The sequence below is a fragment of the Panthera tigris genome, chromosome A3, assembly GCF_018350195.1.
Source record: "Panthera tigris isolate Pti1 chromosome A3, P.tigris_Pti1_mat1.1, whole genome shotgun sequence".
In the NCBI taxonomy this organism is placed as follows: domain Eukaryota; kingdom Metazoa; phylum Chordata; class Mammalia; order Carnivora; family Felidae; genus Panthera; species Panthera tigris.
The window spans coordinates 100,991,619-101,008,581 of record NC_056662.1 but is presented as its reverse complement, the minus strand read 5'-3'; the positions used below and the strand labels follow the sequence as shown (position 1 = coordinate 101,008,581).

Here is a 16,963-nt window from a genome sequence, read left to right as displayed (position 1 = left end):
ATAGGTGAATGTGAATTATATCTCAATAAAGCTACCAAAAAAGGGAAAAGCCTCCCTCCTAATCTCTTACCCTTGTGCCTTGGCCACCTTGTTTGTTTTCCCAGAAACAAAAACTGTGACCAGTTTTCTTCTTCCAGAGATATAGAGATACAGAAATAGAGGCATAGAAATATATACATATATTTCTTTCCTTTCCTTTTTTTTTTCTTTTTTTTTTTTAAGCAGGAAAAGGTTGTACCTTCTCCCTCTTTTGAATACAAAACCCTTGAGAGACAGATGGAGTCCAGCTGCCAGGACAGTAGATGTACCGGCCGTGTGGCCATTGAAGGGAGGGGCAGGCAGGCACCAGAGCTGTAAGCCGGGTTACTAGGCAGGGTGAGCGGAGTTGAGGCTGTGTTGATGTAGGGATGGAAGACGGAGGAAACCAGAGACTGCAAGGAAGCCTTTGCTTAGCTTGGAACCCAGGCTCCCTGGTCTTTTGCCACCATAAAAGGTGACCAACATATCCCAGTTTGCACAGGACTTTCTATTTTATTTTATTTTATTTTATTTTATTTTATTTTATTTTATTTTATTTTATTTTATTTTATTGTTTTTTAAAAAATTGTAATGTTTATTTTTAAGAGAGAGAGAGACAGACAGACAGAACATGAGCAGGAGAGGGGCAGAGAGAGAGGGAGACACAGAATCCAAAGCAGGCTCCAGGATCTGAGCCATCAGCATAGAGCCTGATGTAGGGCTCAAACCCACGAACCATGAGATCATGACCTGAGCCGAAGTCAATGCTTAACTGACTGAGCCACCCAGGTGCCCCTTATTTTATTATTTTTTTAAAAAATGTTTGTTTGTTCTGAGAGAGAGAGAGAGAGGGAGGGAGGGAGGGAGGGAGGAGGCAAGTGGGGGAGGGGCAGAGAGAGAGGGTGAAAGAGAGAATCCCAAGCAGGCTCCACACTGTCAGCACAGAGCCCAATACGGGGCTCGATCTCATGAATCGTGAGATCATGATCTGAGCCAAGATCAAGAGTCAGATGCTTAACCAACAAAGTCACCCAGGCACCCCAGGACTTTCTATGTTAAGACAGGAAGTCCCAACTCCCAAAAAATCCCCCAGTCCCAGAATATGAAATCATCCTGGTAAGTTGATCCCCCTTCTTTTCTCCCCAGGAAATGGTGAGTTTTATTTTATCTTTTCTAGGTAGAGGCTTGATTTGTTCTTGAATGTCCCAGGGTGGAGAAAGGGTAGGAGGAAGCACAGAATGTAGAGGTCTATTCCGTGTAATCTTCTCCCTCATTCTCATCTCCACCATCAACAGAGACAGCAGCAACAGAGACAACAGAGACAGCAGAACTGAACTTGGAGGCCAGATTTTCTTCAAGTTTCTTTGGCTCAGGTGCAGATCGGGGAACTTGACCCATTTTGCCGTCTTTCCTATGTGACTCCTTCCAGTGGTCTTTCTTCCCTCATCTCCTGAACCACAGCTGGAGTTCCCACTTTGACCTTTTGGGACATTCATCCCACGTGCTTCAAGTTCATCCTTCCATGGTGATCTTTTCTCAGATGGTTGAGCAGGAACCCCCCCACCCCTGGTAGGGGATTGCTGCGGCATCTGAGCTCTGAGATGGAGCAGGAGGGCTAGAACTTCAGTGCACTGGAGCATTCTGCTTCCAGAGGCTGTTCAGGTTTGGGAGGTTTCGAAGTTGGAGAGTGACAATCTTCCTCTTGATTGTTTTCTAGAGACTTCTCATGCTCTGTTCTTTGTGCATGTCTGCCAAATGGGGCTAAGTTCCCAGTCCATGATGACTCACTTCCTGTCCTCAACTGTTCCCCTTCTTGAGTTTCTTCACCTTGCCATCTTGGAATCTCTCCCAAGGCTGACATTCTAGTTTTGCTTCATCCAGCTGACATTCCTCTGTTCCTTCTCTCTCCTGCCCCTTCTGTAGCCACTCTTCCACTTCTCTAGCGCCTATGTCGACAGGCTTTGCCATCCCATAGGCTGTTCAAATGGACTGTGTGCTGCTGGCAGAGGAATTAGCCTCCTTGGAAGTACCCCACGGCCATTGACTCAGATTGTTGGGGGAACCTGTGTGCCTAAAGGCATCATGCTTATAACCATCCTGAGAGCAATAATCTCTGGAGCCCCATGACCCATCATCTCCTCTGTCATATCTGTTTTCATAGCGGTCCCTTCTTCCTCAGTGGATATCATCCCTATGGTACCAACTACCAAATGCTCTTCTGTCCTGCCTATCCTGGAAATCATAGCTTCTGTCATAGTCTCCGGTGCTTCCGTCATCATAGTGATACAGTGATGCCAGCCCCCATATCAATCCATATCCTGGTGCGGGCCATGACGGTACCACATCCCAATGCCCATCACAATACTGGCCTGCATCATAACAGTCCTGACATTTGTCTCCAAGCTATCATCACCTCTCCTAGGCAGATTGTCATCAAAGCTGTCTGTTGCAAGATGGGCCCTCCAGTGTGTATCTGTTTTGTCAGAATTCTGATTTCTGTCTCCACCCCAAAAATGGCCATTCCTGTTTTTAGCCTGCGTTTGAGCAGCAACATCCCCTCAGATTCTCCTGTTACATAGAGACTCTTCATTTGAGGCTCAGGGCACTGAGCAAGGAATTCAAACTCAGGTTCTCAAACTTAGCATAACCAAAATCTCTGAACCTCTCTGGGTTGCTGGGTTCACATGGTAAAGGTACAGCAGCATTGATATTGAATCCTCCAAAGAATTCCTTAATGGAGTCTTCTGTCACAGCACAGGGCAAGTTCCCTAGAAAAACAGTGCAGGTGGAAATTTGGGAAGATGGGCCTGCTTGATATTGGGTTCCTGAGCAGCCCTTGGAGCAGTGGGCAGATAGAATGGTCAATTGGAGGAATCCTATACATATGGTCATCATGACTGTGTCGAGTGGTTGAAATATCTCCTTCCAGGTTATCTGTCTCCTCAGCCCAGCTGACTGGTCTGGGGACATAGGTGCTTCCTCCACCAGTTCCCCATCTTCGGCCAGAAAGTCTGTTAAGGAGACAGTCTTCCCCTTCTTACTCTTTTTTTTTTGCTGGGGCTGTCACATTGGGAGAGGGAGAGAGATTGGCCCATTTATGATTATGAAATGCCCCCCTTTCTTTTTTAGTAATCTTTCGTGCCTTAAACTTGTCATTACCATAGGCTGGGAGAAAACACTTGCAAAAGATATACCTAAGAAATGACTGTTATCCAAAATATACAGAGAACTCTTAAACTCGACAAAGAGAAAAAGAATAACCCAATAAAAAAATAGGCAAAAGATCTGAACAAACACCTCACTAAAGAAGATATACAGGGGCGCCTGGGTGGCTCAGTTGGCTGAGCATCCAACTTTGGCTCAGGTCATGATCTCACGGTTCATGGGTTGGAGCCTCGCATCGGCTCTCTGCTGTCAGTGTGGATCCTGCTTTTGGATCCTCTGTCCCCCTTCTCTCTGCACCTCCCACGCTTGTGCTCTCTCTCAAAAATAAATAAACATAAAAAAAAAAGAAGATATATAGATGGAAAAGTAAGCATATAAAAACGTGCTCAAATTATGTGTCATTTGGGAAATGCAAATTAAAATGAGATACCATTATATACCTATTAGAACAGCTAAAATCCAAAACAATGACAATACCAAATTCTGGCAAAGGTGAGGAAGCAGAACAACAGAAACTCTAAATCGTTGCTGTTGGGAATATAAAACGGTACAGCCACTTTGGAAGACAGTTTGTTGGTTTCTTACAAAACTAAATAAACTCTTACCTTTTACCCAGTGGAGTTGAAAACTTATGCCCACACAAGAACTTGCACATGGATGTTAACAGCAGCTTTGTTAATGATTGCCAAAACCTACAAGCAACCAAGATGTCCTTTGGTAGGTGAATGGATAAATAAACTGTGGTCCATCCAGACAATGGAATATTATTCAGCACGAAAAAAGAAACGAAGTATTTATCGAACCATGAAATGACATGGAGGAAACAACAGCATGTAGGATATTAATCATAATTATTTTCATAGCTGATAGATTTTTTTTGTTCAAATGCTAACCACTGTGTATGAATAATTGTAGGAGCTCTATATGTTTTCCTTCTCCAAAGATCATTTAACTTTCTCCTGGCAGAAAGAATAGGGGCAGGTCACCCTAATCCAATAAGGGTATATAGTATTTTGAGGCTACTTTTTTAAGGCAAGTTATTTCCACTTTATCTTTATTTCCATCTGCAGACTGTCCAGAGTCTCTGCTGGAGGTGTTTTTCAGAGTTCCCACTTCTTGCTGGGCCTTGGCTTCTGTTTTTTGACTCTCTAAGCCTGATGAGACCATTTCACTTGTCAGCCTATTATCTCCTTCTTTCTGCTCAGGCTTTTGATACCTTACCTGCATGGTGCATGGCTAAGGAACCAGCAAATGCCTTGGTGGGAAAAGGGGGTGGAATATTAACTCACTTTTCAATAATTCTCTTTTCTCTGAAATCTGAGCCCTTCCAGTCCTGGCTCTCTTGTTAGCCCTGAACTCCACGTTGTGTTCTGCCTTGAGACTCCTAAAAGCTCCCTAAGATGCGCCTCTCTGCTTAGGTCTAGGTCCTGTACTTTTTGCTTATAATTTCAGCAAATGTCTCAGGGGGGAATGATGGAGAATGTCACTCCTCTGATCTCATATTTTCTTTCTTTCCTATTCTTAGCCCTTTGAGTCCTAGATGCCTTGGTTGCTTTCTGATACCTTCAAAGGTTTTTTTTTTTTTTTTTTAACCTAATTTACCATCATTCTCAGTGAGAGATGTGGTCTAAAACCAGCTCTTAGATCAGAGCTGGAAGCATTTGACCAAATACTGATAGCTAAGATACAGTTTTCAGTCTGGCCCACTCATAAAATTATATGTGGTATGAGGACTTGATTCTCCCATCATTTTTCTTTATTTGAACCATGTAGAACACTTGCTCTTAGAGGATACTATGTTTTTTTGGGTTTTATTTGACAGGAATGAATCTTTTATATATATATATATATATATATATATATATATATATATATATATGCGAATTACTTTTTCTCTGTTGCTTATAACAATTAAAATAGTATTATTTGGTGCCAATTCAATAAACACAAATGCGGGGTGCCTGGGTGGCTCAGGTGGTTAAGTGTCTGCCTCTTGAATTCAGCTCAGAGAGAATTCCAAACAGGCTCTGCACTGTCAGCATGGAGCCCAACGTGGGACTGGATCCCACAAACCATGAGATCATGACCTGAAGCCAAAGTCAAGAGTTCGACGCTTTACCGACTAAGCCACTCAGGCGCCCCTCCTTTTTCTCCTTAAGAGTTTAGCCTCTGAAAATCTGAGACTCACCTTTTTTTAGAGGACAGACATGTATAACTGGACACTGGACATATATACACACACACAGCCCATATACATTTGCATGTGTGGGTGTAGGGATTTGTTTCTGCGTTTATGTGCACATGCCTGCAGATCCCACTTTTGGAAAGATCTCCAAGGGGACCAGAAACGATCGTTTATATCTGTCCAGGACTGGACTGAACTGTGTAAATTCAGGAGTTGATAATTATCAGTTACTATCCCGCTGAAGCCTCAACGCATTTCTTTAGACTCAGTCGCTCAGATAAGGGAACTCATGGTGGGTGTGGTAGAATAAAGCACGGTCACAAATCTTCTCCGCCTTTAATACACATCTCCACTCCAGTGGTGGCCTCTTGGTATATGGCTATGCTGCTTCTCTGCCCTTTGACTTTGCACTTGGCAGTGTGGCATACTTTGGCTCCAGGGATGTTAGCAGACATATAAAAGCAGAGGTCTGAAATATACATGTGTGGTGTTCTTCTTTACTGCTAAGTAGCATTTCATCACAAGGCGGGAACTGCAACTTGTTTATCCATTCACTAGTTGATAGACACTTTCAGTGTTTCCAGTTTGGGAAATTAATGAGGAACCCGGCTAAACATTCACATAGAGGTCTTTGTGTGAACAAATGTTTTCATTTCTCTTGGGTAAAAACCTAGGAATGGACCCATAAGTCTTTTGGTGAGTGTATGTCTAATTGTATAAAAAGTGGCCAAAGTGTTTCCAAAACAGTTTACCATTTTTGCCTTCAGACCAGCCACGATGAGGGTTCCATTTCCTCCACACCATCACCAGCACTTGATACTTTTTTTCCAAATAGTATTTTTCCTAATAGATACGGAGTGATACCTACATTGTGTGTATTGCTTTGAAGCAACTGTTCATGCTAGATTCAGGCACAGATCTAATCGATGACTCTCATGCACAGCACTTGTGGTAGATTGGATTTTTGCTCTCTGAAATCTTGTACCCATGCCCTTTGTCAGTGACTTTGCAGTTTCTCTCACAAGAGGCATATTTTCCTGCCTCATTGATACTGGGCCTGGCCATATGCTTGCCTTAGCCAATGGAATGTGAGTGGAAGTGCCAGTACTGCAGTCCTATTTTTTGTTTTTGAAAGAGAGGTGCAGAGAGGGGGGGTGGGGAATGCAAGCAGGGGAGAAGGGCAGAGGGAGAGAGAGAGAGAGAGAGAGAGAATCCCACGCAGGCTCCATGCTCAGTGTGGAGCCTAATGTAGGACTCGATCCCATGACCCTGGGATTATAACCTGAGTTGAAATCAAGAGTTGTGTATTCAACCAACTAAGCCACCCATGTGCCCAACAGTACTGCAGTTCTGACTCCAGTTTTTGTTTTTTTTTTAAGTTCACTTATTTATTTTGAGAGAGAGAAAGCATGAGTGGGGTTGGGGCAGAGAGAAAGAGAGAGAGAGAGAGAGAGAGAGAGAGAGAGAGAGAGAGAGAATTCTGACACAGCACAGAGCTTGAGGTGGGTCTCGAACCCACAAACCCTGAGATCATGACCTGAGCCAAAATCAAACGTTGGACACTCAACGAACTGAGCCACCAAAGTGCCCCCTGACTCCAGTTTTAAGAGGCCCTGTAATGTCCACTCATCTTTCTTGTGTTTCTGCCATGGCCAGAGGAAAAATGTGTTCTGGCTAGATCAAACCCCCAGGTGAAGGGCATGAGTTCCACATGAGTATAAATGTTTCACAAGCACAAAATCAAAAGACGCTCAAAATCATTAGTCATCAGGGAAATGCAAACCAAAAACACAATGAAATATCACAGCATACTCACAAGAAAAGCAAAAATTAAAAGACTGACAACATCAAGTGTTGTTAAGGGTATGGAACAACTTGGGAGTCTCGTATGCCACCGGTAGGAGTATAGAGTGAAACCACGGTGGAACACAGTTTGGCTTATTGGACATTTACATATCTTCTTTGCTTTTAAGTTTATTTATTTATTTTGAGAGAGAGAGAGTGAGAGCGGGAGAGGAGCAGAGAGAAAGGGGGGGAGAGAATCCCAAGCAGACTCCGCATTGTCAACACAGAGCCCGATGCTGGGCTAGATCTCACGAATCGCGAGCAGAAACCAAGAGTCGGTCGCTTAACCAACTGAGCCACCCAGGCAGCCCTGGACATTGACACATCTTCTCTAGTGAAATTGCTAGTCAAAGCATTTGCAAAGAGAAGAATTTATATGGGTAGGCACCCAACAGAGTTTGCCACACAGTGAACTACACAGTGCCATATCAGTTGACTATTGCCATAATAATGCTGTGTAAGAAACCATCCCAAAATGCAATGGCTTAAAACAAAAATTTATGCTCTCACATCCTTCACTCGGGGATTGACTGATCTAGCCAGAGCACGAATACTGTTTGGCAGATTCTTACCAACTTCACATACATCAACGACATGAGCCAATATTCCATTTCTAGGCATTTACTAAAGAGAAATAAAAACTACACCTATGTACACAGAGACTTCTACATGCATGTTCATAGCAGTTTTATTTTCAGTAGCCCCAAATTGGAAATCTCCCAATGTTACAACAATATGCAATGGAATACTACTCAGCAATAAAAATGAATACAATGTTGCTACATGCAAGAGCATGCCTGACTTTTAAAACATTATGCTGAGTGAAAGAAGCCAGACACAAAAAGAGTATATACTGTACAATTACATTAAAAATTGTAGAAAGTCTACTGTGACAGAAGACAGATCATTGATTACCTGCAGCCTGGGGTGGAAGAAGGACCCTGTGAGGAGACACGAAGAAGTTCTCAGGCAAGGTGGGAATGTTCGGTTATCTCGACTGGCGTATACACCTGTTGAAACTTACCCAAGCAGGCACTTTCCATAGGTACACATATTATACTTTGATGAAGTGGGTTACCAATTTTCTCCTTCATCCTCACTAGCAGAACCCCAGTTTTGTTCAGAGTGCCAGTAGGATTCCTTTGTGGCTCCAGATGATGATTTGACATGGTCCTGGCCTGGGAAAGGTAAGCAGAAGTCCCTCAGTGGGGCTTTTAGGAAAGCTCTGGACAGAGGGCAAATTCAGGCAGCACCAGATACAGGCTTCTCTGCTAACAGACTGAGCCTCGGATTCTAAATCGCTGGCCTGCCTTGCTCACCTTCTGGACCATGCTCAGTTTTAGAATGTCAATTCTAAACTGGGCAACCCCAGGCTACGATACTTAAGCACACCAGCTTCCTTTTGTGGCTCAGACTTATTGATCAGCTATCCTTCCTGGTCCCAAATATTCTTACACTTCCCTGAGGAACTCACACTTATAGGCCAAGGTTCCCAGGCAGCTACCATGACTCTCCATGCTGTCCCCCAACTGGCAGCTATTCTCTTCCCTCCTTCAAGTGATTTTCCTAGTCAGCTGACCATGACTCATGATCATGACTCTTCTTTTTCCAAAATGGAAATATTTACATGGTTTTTTTTTTTTTTTTTCTGAGTATAAAGCTTGACCCTCCTTCCTGGCATTTTCCACCACTGTGCTCTTCTGTCTGTGCCTTTTCATCTTGGCACTTATCTTGTTTTCATCATATAAATATATGTGTGATTATTAAAATAGTGGCTGTCTCCCTAACCAGGTAAATATTAAGCTTCAGAAGGGCAGGGACCATGCCTATTTTGCTCACACCCTTACTCCCATGGTACTCCCTGAATAGTAATGAAGAAGTGAAGGAACAAAACTTCCACATCAATTGCAGGTGGCAAGCAGACTCCTAACTCATTAGCTTGGATTACTGTTCGTGCCATGATCATTTTTTGAAAAAGTTAAAAAACCATGAAGATAAGGTTCACTAACATATATACACTAGCTAATTTCAAATGGGCCATTACAAGTAGTCAACAATCATTTTTCATCTCAAGTTAATTTTTTCACACCTTCCTCACTTTGGCAAGAGATTTTATTTCCTGTTTTGTTGAATAAACCATGGTCAGCTAGTTTGAACTCTCTCATGTATTTTCTTTTTTCAAAATAAGTTATTCTTTAGGGGTATTTCTTCACCTTTCACCATGGAAGGCATACCTTTGCTTCCCCTGATACTCTGGGATCTTGCTTCCTTAATGACTCCCTTCTATCTACAGCAACTACAATCTCTTCCTGTCCATTTGTTTCTTTCCCTTCTATTGAATGAATTCATTCATTCATTCAATAAATATTTTTTAAACATTTACTAAACACCTTGCATTGTTTTAGGCTCTATTTAGGAATATATCAAAGAGCAAATCCTCATTAGAACTTACAGAGAAGTGGAAGGAGACAGATGATAAGCAAAACAGATATATCAATGATAGTCCTGGGGTGCCTGGGTGGCTCAGTCAGTTAAGTGTCCAACTCTTTGTTCCCACTCAGGTCATGATCTCTCAGTTTCATGAGTTCGAGCCCCACATTGGGCTCTGTGCTGATGGCATGAAGCCTGCTTGGGATTCTCTCTCTCCCTCTCTCTCTCTGCCCCTCAACCACCCATGCTGTCTCTGTCTCTCTCAAAAATAAATAAACTTTTAAAAAAATGACAGTATTTAAGGTCTCAGGTGAGAAATAAATCAGGGGAGGAGTTTAGGAAGTGACCTGTGGGAGGGGTTTCAATATTTAAAAGGGTGGTCCAGAGAGGCTTCACTGGCAAGGTAACAGAGCCTTGAAAGAAGTGAAGGAACAAGTCTTTTGAGCATCCGAGTGTTAGGGGCTCAAGTGTGTACCTTCCCCCATTTCCAAATTCCTATGATGCCCTTGCCCCCAGTACCTCTGAACGTAACTGTATTTGGAGATACGGCCTTTAATGAGGTGATTCAGATAAAATGAGGCCTAATGAGGGTCATAACCTGGCCTGTGGGGCAGGAAAACCAGTGAAAAGTGTTTTACACAGGAAACACTGAGTTACTGGGTTAAATACAGATGATGAGATGCAGACAGAGTTGTCCTTTTAAGTTAGCAATGATGGCTTCAGTGAGAGCAGTTTTGGTGGACTTGAGCTTGAAAGCCTGACTGTAGTGTGTTTGGGAGGAAGAGAAGAATTGAAGACAAGATGTTTAGAATGCTGGAGAGTTTTGCTGTATTGAAGAGCAAGGAAGTGTGGCAGGAGGTGGAAGAGGAAGTGGGGTTTTTTGTTTGTTTTGCTTTAGGACGGAAGAAATTAGAGAATGTTTGTATGCCAATATTTTTCAAAAAAACTTCAGAGTTTTGATGAGGCAATAGCCTCCCAGCTACAGCCTCCCAGCTACCTTCCTCATCTTTGATGTTATTCTTTTGAATACACTGCTGATGGACGCATCTTACCGTTTCATCAATCTGCTCAAAAATTTTCAGGGTCTCTTTAACTGCCGTATGAAAAGGTCCATCGCCTGAGATGAACATTCAAATTTTCTCCAGTTTGACCTTTTGCAGTCTTATCTTTCTTGGTCAGAGCCCTATAAGCGAGGTACAAAGCATGCCAGACCAGGGTCAGAAGGCTTGGATTAAAGTCATCGTTTCGCAAGTAGTAGGTGTGTGACTTTAGAGAAATTAGTCGACGCATAGGGCCTGGACTCCTTCTCCTTTATAACAGGGAAGGGGGCGTGTCAGGGAGACTGGATCCTCTATAGGCCGGCATCTCTAGCAGGCAGTAATTCTCAGCACCATCACGACCACAAGCAGGATACTCTGCTGAGCCCGTCCTGCCCCTTCCACTTCTGGGGACCACACGTCTTGTACCGCCACTCATTTTCCCTACTTCGCTTTTGCTTTTCCAAACAGACCAGGCTTTAGAAGAGCCTCAGTGGCAGCTCCTTTAAGGTCGGCCGCCTCCCGGCCATCAGGGACTCGCTTCCCACTCTTCCTTTCACTTGGGACCATCCTCTCCACAGTCAGAATCCGCCACGTATTAAGTGCCGCTTCCAACCAATCAAGAAGAAGTTATCTCAGACCTTTGAGGAGCATCCACTTCTACCAATGATCTTCAAGTCTGCTCTAGCGCCTCATTTTGAGGGGCAAGGCCAACCACAGCGATGGCCAATCTGCTCCGGGGAAATGTATTCCGGGTACTGAGAGGCCTACCAATCAGGTAAGAAGATTGCGGGAAGGGCCGTTTCTCATTGGTAACCGCGTCCGGGAGGGGGCCGGGCGCCGGAAGACGGCAATACGATTTGATTGGTAGGCGTGATGTTGACATCCGGGAAAAGCCCACCTTCTCCAACAGGACCAACCTAGGTCTCCAGAGTGGCGGTGGCCGCAGCCAATCAGAGAAGAGACGCGCTGAAAGTTTGTTCAATGGGCGATGACTGAAGGAGGTTGTCACTCGGGTGGCGGTGGCGGAGGCCGGGCTAAGACGTGGCCGGGCCAGCTCCACTCGGCAGCCCAGACGGTAGGGGAGGCGGCGGGGTCCCTAGCGCGTCCTCGTCCTGGTCAGGGGCTTTTAGCAGCGGGAGAAGCAGGCGCCGGCGGCTGCACCTCCATGTCCCCGCGCGGGGTGGGACGCTGATGGACCGCGCCACCCGCCCGGGGCCGCTCGTGCGGGCGCTGCTGCTGCTGCAGCTGCTGCTGGGGCTCGCGGCTGGCACGGTGGCCGCAGGGCGCGCCCCCGACCTCCCCGCGCCGAAGGTGGAGGCGGCGTTCGGCCTGGGCGCCGCGGCCGCTCCCACTTCAGCAGCGCGGGTGCCGGCTGCGGGGGCCGTGGCTGCGGCCGAGGTGACGGTGGAGGACGCCGAGGCAGTGCCGGCGGCCGCGGTCGAGCAGGAGCCGCCGGAGCCGGAGCCCGACGACGAGGCCGAGCTACAGCCGCGAGGCAGGTGAGCGGCGCGGGCTGAGCGCCCCGGCCGGCAACCCGGGAGTCCACTTGTTTACGCATGCGCTTCGCGGAGGCTATGGGGTCCGTGGTTTCCCCCTCGGCAGTGGCCTCTAGCACACGGAGACGTGCGGTGACCCGGGGGGGAGGGGTGAGCGCAGAGCCACGTTCCCATCCCCCAGGCCAGCGACTGGCCTCTCCCCCGTCCTCGCTTGCGGGCAAATGCAGCATCCTCGAAGGTGTCTGGGGGATGCTCAGGGAATGGAGCGCAAAGGTGGGAAAGAAACAGCACTCTCCCTCTTTCATTGTTTTCGAACTTGATTCATGTTGCAGGGACTCCCTCCCCTTTTTTGTCTTCTGTGGATCACCCCGGTATCCCTGCTGGGGTGATAGCTGTTCGGGGAAAGGACTTTACAAAGAGGTTTCTGTAATTCCCTTTAAACACACCCCTGTAGTGGCTGGCCCCTGGACCAGGGGTGAGTTAGTGTTGCTCTAATTGAGATCTGCAGAACATCTGCATCAGATCACCTGGGATGCTGCTTAACTGTACAGATTTTTAGGCCCCACCCCAGTTGTGCCAAATTAGACTTTCTTGGGCTAAGAACCTGGAATCTGCAGGTTTAACAAGCACTCCAGGCAACTCTTGTACACACCAAAGTTTAAGAGCTGTGGGTAGGTCTTGAATTTTGGCAGTTCTTTGATATTTAGAGGGTTTAAGAGATGTAAACATTTAAGATACGGTCTTGGTTGATTTGCTTAGCCTCCTTAAAAATGTTACGTTAGGCTACATCTTTTTAAACACTTTTCAAAGACTGTACACAAATGTAAGACATTTTAATAGTAAAGTATTTTGCAGGCAGCTAATGTCAGCACAAGTGGGGGAAAAAGTGATGTCCCCTCTAACAAACCGAGTGATAGAAGGAGCATTAGGTAAATTAAACCAGGGAGGGCGAGGAACTGTATTAGAAAGTATTGTAAGCTTGTAATATACCAATTACTAGATCCTAACAAGTTAGATTTCATTTTCAGTTAAATATCAGAACCTCCATCTATACGCCTGGGATAGTACCAAAATTTTCTGGGCACTATTGCAACATTTGTATGTAGATTTTTTTCCTTTTAAATAGCAAACATTTGACAAAATTTTCATAGATTTTGCTAATGAATTAACTTTCCTGGAAGAGTGTTTTTGTTTTCCTTAAACTTCTGAGGCATCTGTTCGAAGTAAGTTACATGAAGTAAAGTAGATGTTTCATTTTTCTTAGGTACAGGTCCACTGCAGCAGGTGCTTACTGGCACTGACAGCCCCCAGGATGCCCTGGGGTTAACAGAGGTCAGAGGCAGATAGTCCCTGTCTTCCAGGAGGTGCGTGTCGTCTAGCAGTGAGGATTAGATGAGGAGACCCGTAATGACATTACAGAACAGAAGGAGTGCCCCGAGTGTCCCACGGTTTTTGTGATGTTCAGTGGGTGGAGTTTTGGGGGTGAAGTAGGTAAAAAGCTCAGAAAAGGCCATGGCAGAGTGAATTGGTTTGTGAAATGTGAGTAGGATCATGGTGAACAAACACTGGACTTGAGGAAACAGAAGCTGGAACAGAAGCTGGAAAGGATGTTTAGGGAACATTTTTGTCTGTATATCTGTGTGTGTGTGTGTGTGTGTGTGTGTGTGTGTGTGTCCTGTGTGTATGAGGGAGATACAGACGTGCACATATGATGTGTGCTGGGTGGAGAGTTGTGGAAGATGAGGCTAGAATGATAGGTTGGGACCAGATTGTGTATGTAGAGTCTAACACTAGTAGCTTCGTCATGCCCTGGGAGCATGTTAGAAATACGAATCAGGCACCATCCGGATCCACTGAAGGAGGATCTGGGTTTTGACATGATCGCCATATGGTCCCCATGCACATTACAGTTGGAGAAGTGTGTAGAGTATCTTGAATGCCAGGTCTGTTTAAGTTTGTTGTTAAGTGGATATAGAACAGAGGGGAGAGATTTGAGAGATTTGAGACAGAATCTTGGTTCCTGGCAAATGAATTGATTTCCTCCTCCCTGAGCACCCCTGTCCACAGGTTGAGTTGAGACGGGGTGGTCAGAAGATGGGGGTACACGTGGGGAAGTGGGGAAATTGAGGAGAGCAGGGAAGAAAAGGTAAGGGGCACGGTGTTGGGGCATGGTGACTTGGAGGTACAGTCAGGCCACCCAGAAGGAGTAATTTGGGAAGGAGCTAAAAATGATGGCCTGTAGTTGGAGAGAAATCAGAGTACAGAGTTGAAGCTGTAAGAAAGAGGAGGCTCGTGATAGACCTCAAGACATGCCTTACATCTGGGGCACCTGAGTGGCTCAGTTGGTTATGGGTCCAACCTCGGCTCAGGTCATGATCTCACAGTTTGTGAGTTTAAGCCCCACGTCGGGCCCTGTGTTGACAGCTCAGAGTCTGGAGCCTGCTTCGGAATTCCTGTCTCCCTCTCTCTCTCTGCCCCTCCCCCTGCTTGCTCTCTCTCTCTCAAATAAATAAACATTGAAAAAAAAAAAAAAGAAATGCCTTATATTTTAGAGAAGATGAGCCAGCAGAGGAGACAAATCCCACGGGTTGGGTTGGAGGTGTAGGGTGAGGACTGAGAAGAATGAGGGATTTGGTGGGAAGCACGGGTAAAGAATTTAAGTCAAGCAACAGAGTGCTCAGATTGCAAGATGGTAAGGATTCATCTACGGTGTTCAGCCCCACTCCCTCCTTCCTGCACTGCTCAGCTTGACCGCAGGCAAGTTCTAGGAGTGGTTATCCGTTCAGAGGAGGGAGCCTGTAGAGACAGGTTGAAGAAGAAAGGAATAGAGGAGGAGATGGAAGTCGTTGGAGAGGATCTACTTGGCAAACAGGAGGACCACTTCTTTCTCAGACACAAGGAGAGTGAAAATAGAGGAGTTTTGCCTGGCAGAGAGTAAGTGATCTTGGGCAAACAGAATCTTCTGGGAAGAGATAGGCCCGTGGTTAGGAGTCTTCCTGGTAGCTTGAGATAGTATGGAAAGTTGGAGAAGCCTTGGATAAGTAGATTGATAGAGTCAACAAAAGAGACATATGCCAGGTTTATAAAACTTCTTCCTAAGTGCTCTTTAAAAAAGTGAAAAACCAGACAATATCAGCGTTGCATAATAATAGACCAATATCCTGTTTATTTAAAGGAGGAGGAACAGATTTGAATTAACCAAGCGTTTATTACAAACAGCTGTGAAGAAGAAGTATGGTACTTGCAAAACTGTTTTAAAAAGAGGGAGGTGGGGAATTAAGGTTGTTATTTTTGCTTGTTGTCTTTTGATGCCCAAGAAGCAATATGAGACCCACAGGTTCATTTTTTTTTCTCTTGGTGGAGTTTTCATTGGTTTTATCCAAACTGCTTACTCTACATCTCAAGAGCATGTAGATGAGTAAATAAACTTTTTTTTTCTTTAAAAAGTAGCCAAAACATTTTTAATGTTTTATTTATTTTTTGATAGAGCCTAAGCAGGGGAGGGGCAGGGAGAGAGGGGGACAGAGGATCCAAAGCGAGCTCTAAACTGACAGGCTGACAGCAGTGAGCCCAATGGAGGGCTCAAACTCGCAAACTGCAAGATCATGACCTGAGCCGAAGTCCCGAAGTCAGATGCTCAACCCACTGAACCACCCAGGCGCCCTGAGGATACTCTTCTTTATTTGAACTCAGAAGCCTTTACACACTGAGGCATTTTGCAGAAAGGGCCTGGGTTTTCATCAGCTGCTGTGAGCTGTGACTCCAGCATGCTTCTCCATTTCCTAAATACTGCCTGGGAACTTCATCTGTTTTTTTCCCCCCTTTTTGTAAGAGAAGAGCTGCTGCTGGACATTTTTACTACAAAATATTATAAAATACAAAGAGGAGAACTTGTAGGTTACAGAACTAAATGTAAGGGGGGGGAATTAATTTTATTTTTTTAAATTTCACCCTTTTCCATTTGTAAATGGCCATTTTGATTAAAAATGGCTCCTAGAACAAAGCAGAAAGAGTGTGTCCAAAAATGTTCTAATCTCATAGAGAAAGGATATCCGGTACTCATGTTGTCTATAACATTGAAAACTTAAATGGTATTCTTTAAGGTTTAGCTGGTGTGGCAAAGCTATGAAGTATAGCAGGTGATTTTTGGCATCGTTTGTTTTGATTTGGGGCAGGGCTAGTCCTGTGGTATGTTTAAATAAAGGAGGTTTGATTTGAAGATTTACTTAGTAGGTGAGGACTAAGAAGTACAGTCTAATTAGTACTAGTTTGTGTTTGGACAAGAACCTATGCTTTCTTGAATAAGAGCATATGTTTAGGTGAAGATTCCTGGCTACATTAAAGCATATTTAACCAAATTGCATTTTTATTTATTTATTTATGTATTTATTTATTTATGCATTTATGTATTTATTTTTAATGTTTATTTATTTTTGAGAGAGAGAGAAAGAGAGAGAGTGTGAGTGGGGAAGGGGCAGAAAGAGAGCGGGAAACACAGAATCCGAAGCAGGCTCCAGGCTCTGAGCTGTTAGCACAGAGCCCCATGCGGGGCTCGAACTCACAAACTGAGATCATGACCTAAGCCAAAGTCGGATGCTTAACTGACTGAGCCACCCAGGTGCCCCTTTGTTTTTTTGTTTTTTGTTTTAAATTGTTTTTAATGTTTATTTATTTTTGAGAGAGAGAGAGACAGACAGACAGAGCGTGAGTGGGGAAGGGGCAGAAAGAGAGAGCCAAATTGCATTTTTAATTTTGTAGAGTTTTTTTCCCCTCTCCCTTCCCTC

General features: G+C 44.8%; 1 protein-coding gene and 1 pseudogene across 2 annotated transcripts in view; one reads left to right on the top strand and one right to left on the bottom strand.

Moving 5' to 3' along the window:
* Nucleotides 1-1,017: 1,017 nt before the first annotated feature.
* LOC102964133 lies at nucleotides 1,018-4,410 on the bottom strand (annotated as a pseudogene).
* A 6,896-nt stretch (nucleotides 4,411-11,306) lies between these two features.
* Nucleotides 11,307-16,963, top strand: part of EIF2AK3 (eukaryotic translation initiation factor 2 alpha kinase 3) — a 67,778-nt gene continuing 62,121 nt past the window's right edge. Inside the window, exon 1 of one of the 2 annotated variants that reach the window (XM_042981951.1) lies at nucleotides 11,307-11,458. In XM_042981951.1, coding sequence (XP_042837885.1) covers nucleotides 11,403-11,458 — 56 coding nt within the window. In that variant the 5' untranslated portion in view covers nucleotides 11,307-11,402. Of the gene's footprint in view, nucleotides 11,459-11,629; nucleotides 12,183-16,963 lie in introns of those variants that run through there. The other variant, XM_015537609.2, reaches the window with a different exon arrangement.